Here is a 4,671-nt window from a genome sequence, read left to right as displayed (position 1 = left end):
GTGTCAAAATTCAAATTTTGACATTAGTTGACAATTTTGTGAATATATTTCATTTCAATGATGATGAAGACCTCGTGAAAAAAACACTCGCATTTAATAAAAGGATGACCGTTTTCAAAGAGCGTCGAAAAATTAGGTTTGCTTTTCACAATATCTAGTTGTCCTTTTGGACGTATTCAATAAGTGAAAAGACGTTTTACGGTTTTTTTTGAAAAAAAATAGAATTTCATAAAATGCCCTTCAATAACCTCCAAAATCTTCTCATGCTTTATCTTCTCTTTAACATCAGCCACTAAGCAAGACTAGTTGTTGCAATTATAGACATCACAAAGAGAAGATAGTTTGGGAAGAGCTTTAAAATTGGAGCTAGTAAGGGCTACCCAATAGTAGAAAATCAAAAAATCTCTCATTAGGAGAGTATATCCTAATGCATTGGATGACAGAGAAGGTCGCGCACAAAGGGGCAGGCACACAAAGAGGAGGTGGAGGAGGCAAGGCAAGGTTGAGGTGTCGTTTGTTGGTGTTTGGTGGTTGGGGGGGGGGGGGGGGGGGGGGGGAGAAGTAGGGGGGAAAGAAAAGAATGGTTGCTCCATCCCCGATACATGCTTGTAGCAAAAGCAGGGGACGAGCATGCATGAACATCTGAAGGGTTGTCGCCAACACAGATAAAGGACTCATTGCGAGAGCAGAGACGAAAACATTTTTTTATATTAAAGAGGTGACAGCAGTAACAACACAGCCAAGCAGTAACAACACAGCCATTTTGTTGATATAATTAGATCAAGGTGTACGAACTGTTGGCACACCAATCAACCCGTGTTCGAATCATGCACTGGCAATTTTGGCTGGTTGTGAGACAGTGCGAGTAGGTTGCAGAGGGATCTGGCAAGATTCTTATCAATTGAATATGATATGAGCCAGTAGAAGATACTAGAAGAATGCCGTCAAAAAGAAAAAAATAAAATATTTATCCCTTAGATCTATTTTTTTCTTTGAAATTGAAAGAGAAACCGAGGATGACAAGAAAGAGGCCAATGGGATCTTAGTGTAGTGATCAATGTGTAATGTGGGTGCATAGAACTCTTGTGTGTGTGTGTGTGTGTGTGTGTGTGTGAGAGAGAGAGAGAGAGAGAGAGAGAGAGAGAGTGTGCGAGGGAGAAAGAGACAAGAAGGGGAGCTTTAACGTCGTCAGAACAATCCCAAGAGACCTCAAAGATCTATCGGCCTAGGAGTGTGTGTGTGTGTGTGTGTGTGTGTGTGAGAGAGAGAGAGAGAGGGAGAGAGAGAGAGAATCATTGGAATATTCTCAGATTTATATGTACAGGATGATTGGCACCTTCAAGGAATGAATTTACAGGCCACGAAGGATGAAGATTATCATATACAGCTATTACTCTCCTCATAGATTGTCTCTAGAGGGGGTCGCCATGGATCAGAATCTGAAAGGCGACCCGCGTTGAGGGAAGAAGACGAGAAGGTTTTGCTGCATTGCTGCTGTTGATGCTGCAGAGGACTGATGAGGAAGGGCCCGGAGATGGAGGAAGGCAGCTGCAGGCGAGCCTCCGCAAGCAGCTGCTTGACAAAATCGTGCGAGAGGGGAGCTCCGTAGATCAATTCCACCGAGTCAAAGGTGGGGTATTCAGCGAGGGAGACGACATGGATATCTCTGTAGCTTTCCTTGCTGCTGGCGATAGAAGCTTTGGAGAGGAGGGCGGCGATGGAGGAGTGAGAAAGCGGGGAGTGGAGCGGAAGGAGGAAGTAGATCTGGCCGAGCTGCATGAAGAAATCATCTGCGAGGGCGAGCGAAGTCGAGGAAGAAGTAGACGACGAAGAAGAGGAGAGAAGGTCCTGAGAGTGGCAGAAGAAGTGGTGGGGGTAATCGGGGGAGAGCTCGCCTACCATGACGGGTCTGTAGAACTCTTCGACGAGGCCATTGCTGTGCACGAGCTTGACAACGCGTTCTGAGGGAGCTGTTGCTGCGGGCGGGAAGGCACAAACAATGGCGTTCCCCATGATGGGAGACCTCCCGCAGGTTTGTGCTGTGTGTGTGTGTGTGTGGGTGCGTATAGATATGGGTTGTGTGTTTTAGATCTCTCTCTCTCTCACTCACTCTCTGTCGTGCGTGTGTAGATTGTCTGTGTGTTCGTCATTGCTTTACATTTTATGGGCCACAACAATCCGCAGCCCTTTTACAATGTCAAACTTCTACTTTTGTCAACGGATCTCGGCCACGCGCATGTGAGCTTTCCCCCTCCAAGGCTCCACCATAATCCCCAGGAGGCAATTTCAATTCCCCCACGATGAACCTACAAAAACTATTCGATTAGCCCTTGTTATAAGGTGGGCCAACTAAGTCCCATCATTTGGTTGACATTTGCAATGATCTAATATATGGATGAGAGATTCAAATCCTTTGCACATATCCGATTCCAAATGCTAACCAAATCATATCTTTGGTTGCCATTCTAATTCAAGTTCATACTCTAAGGTGGATAACAATGAGAAGACACCTCCTTATATTGAGGAGCTACAACCAACTGACCCGCTCTTGGCATATACAAAAGGGTTCACAATTTGACCTATCCGGCTACACACTACACATCCCCTCTTACGGAGAAAAACTTTTGGATTGAAAATGGGCTAGATACGACTCAAGGAATTAACTCCAACCTCTCATGTGGGAGGGCTGATCTTACAATACGTGAGACTTGACTTTGGGGCTGAACCTAGAGACTAGATTGGATGCCACAAAGTGGGGTGGCTATGTCCACTTGTGCGCATCACACCATGGCATGCCACACATCTCGCTTATGCATTCACTCTAGGTCACTATCCAAAAGTGGATGGACAAGCAGAGGTACAACTATAAGAGCTATATTATAGCGACTCATATGCGATCTTTTTGTGAAATATTTTCCTCCACAAAAGGAGTTTGGTGTGATGGTGCTTTATTGAGAAAATATCAATGCTAGGAAATAGAATGCAACTTAAAAATGGACAACTAAAAGTTTCCAAGATCGGAAATTAACTAGCTGAAATGGGAAGGATGCATGAAAATTTGTAGTAGCCACTGAAAAAACTCATGTGAGCAAAAGGCATCTTTGTAGCATGGTTGCAGTACCTCTCTTCGCCAACAAGGAAACAAATGATAATCCTAGGGTAATTGGCTTTGTAGGAGTCTTAGCCAGGGATTTCATTAACGTAATCACAATCGGGTGATTACGTCGATAACTCTAGTATTTACACAAAAAAAATCACGTGATCACGTTAATTGTTAACGTGACTTTGATTATGACTTGCAAAAACCTATAGAGCGGGTTAGCCCTCCCTGTGGGGCCCGCCAATTAACGTGATTTTTCCTTGTGGGGCCCGCCAGGCTTTTTCATTTTCCCGACGGGCCCGCTGGGTATATGCAATATCTCAGCGGGCCCGTCAGGAAAATGAAAAAGCCCGGCGGGAATAATTATATATAGTAAACAGTGTGTTAAACGTGGTCCTTTACCTACGCAAATCCTTGGGGAGTGTATCCGAGTGCCGAGTATAGTCATCTCCTTGTGAATTGACCTAAGGTTACAGAGTCACAAGTCTTTTTTTGGACCGAACGTGATTCTTAATTTGATAACCACTTCTAAGAATTTTTAATTCGTTTACTGACATAAAGGTACAAAACCAAAACAACTGAAAACTTGGAGAGTCATGTTGCGAAGAAGCCATTGGTCCAAATGAGGGTTGTAATTGGTTTTAAAAGATGAGCATATGTAAATGACGAGTCGGGAGTCAAGGGTCGGATGCCCTATACTAGTGTACCGGGCATATAAAGATCCTTGAAGTCTTGCATTTGAGTTAATTTACACTTGTCACTCCACAATATAAGACCTATAATCCTTAATTGAGTTAAAATAGCTTTTATATATTGAATTGGTTGCATGGGTGGGCTACAATCCTTCACTGGGTACAAGTACTCCTCAATTGAGTGATTATATTGAAGATTTATTTGCGTTAGTTCATGCATTGATTCATACAGAGAGTGCATTATGTATTACGATATATTATTAGTGCATGAAATGACCAATCATATATTTTATTGATTGGTTTTTTATAGCAATTTAAATTAGATGTGTCTTATTGTTTGCAAATCAAAGTGGACATATAAATAATCATTATGATAATAATTGCATTGAGAGATTCATAGCGTTGTTATAGTTATTATGCCATGCATAGAATGCATTGCAATGTGTATGGTTGCTCACAATATAGGTGATCGATATGTGGATTGACTAGCGGGCATTGAAAATCTCATATTGTGCATCATAGTTACTTTCATATTGAATTATTTTTAAATTTTAATCATTATTGAAAATAAGAAAAATGTTTCAAAAACTGAACAATTGGTTCTTTTGTCTTCAGTTTTTATTTAAAAGCAATGGAGAAAAATGTGGGCACAAGTGGTACGAAGAAGCCAAAGAATAAAGAAGCTATTGGCAAAGAGTGGGATTATGCTCACAATATATGCGGCCGATATATGGAGTGGCAATGTAAATTTTGTCACACAACAAAATCAGGCGGTGCACCACGTATTAGGAATTATTTTCTAGGTAGCGTTAAAAAGAGTTGTAAGAAATGTGAACATCCTCAGGCACCTGCAGTTGCAAAGCGTTTGAGAGAAGAGCT

The 4,671-nt window shown here is 42.1% G+C and overlaps 1 protein-coding gene across 1 annotated transcript; it reads left to right on the top strand.

Annotated features, from left to right (window-relative positions):
* The first annotated feature begins 665 nt into the window (after nt 1-665).
* LOC147437470 (uncharacterized) lies at nt 666-2,115 on the top strand. The gene has a single exon (XM_086485950.1). The coding sequence runs from the start codon at nt 1,501-1,503 to the stop codon at nt 1,963-1,965; it is 465 nt and encodes a 154-aa protein (XP_086342076.1). The 5' UTR covers nt 666-1,500; the 3' UTR covers nt 1,966-2,115.
* The last annotated feature ends 2,556 nt before the right edge of the window (nt 2,116-4,671 follow it).

The sequence above is a fragment of the Adiantum capillus-veneris genome, chromosome 17 (genome assembly GCF_014529385.1).
Source record: "Adiantum capillus-veneris isolate H3 chromosome 17, ASM1452938v2, whole genome shotgun sequence".
Lineage (NCBI taxonomy): Eukaryota > Viridiplantae > Streptophyta > Polypodiopsida > Polypodiales > Pteridaceae > Adiantum > Adiantum capillus-veneris.
This window is presented reverse-complemented; position numbering and strand designations above follow the sequence as displayed.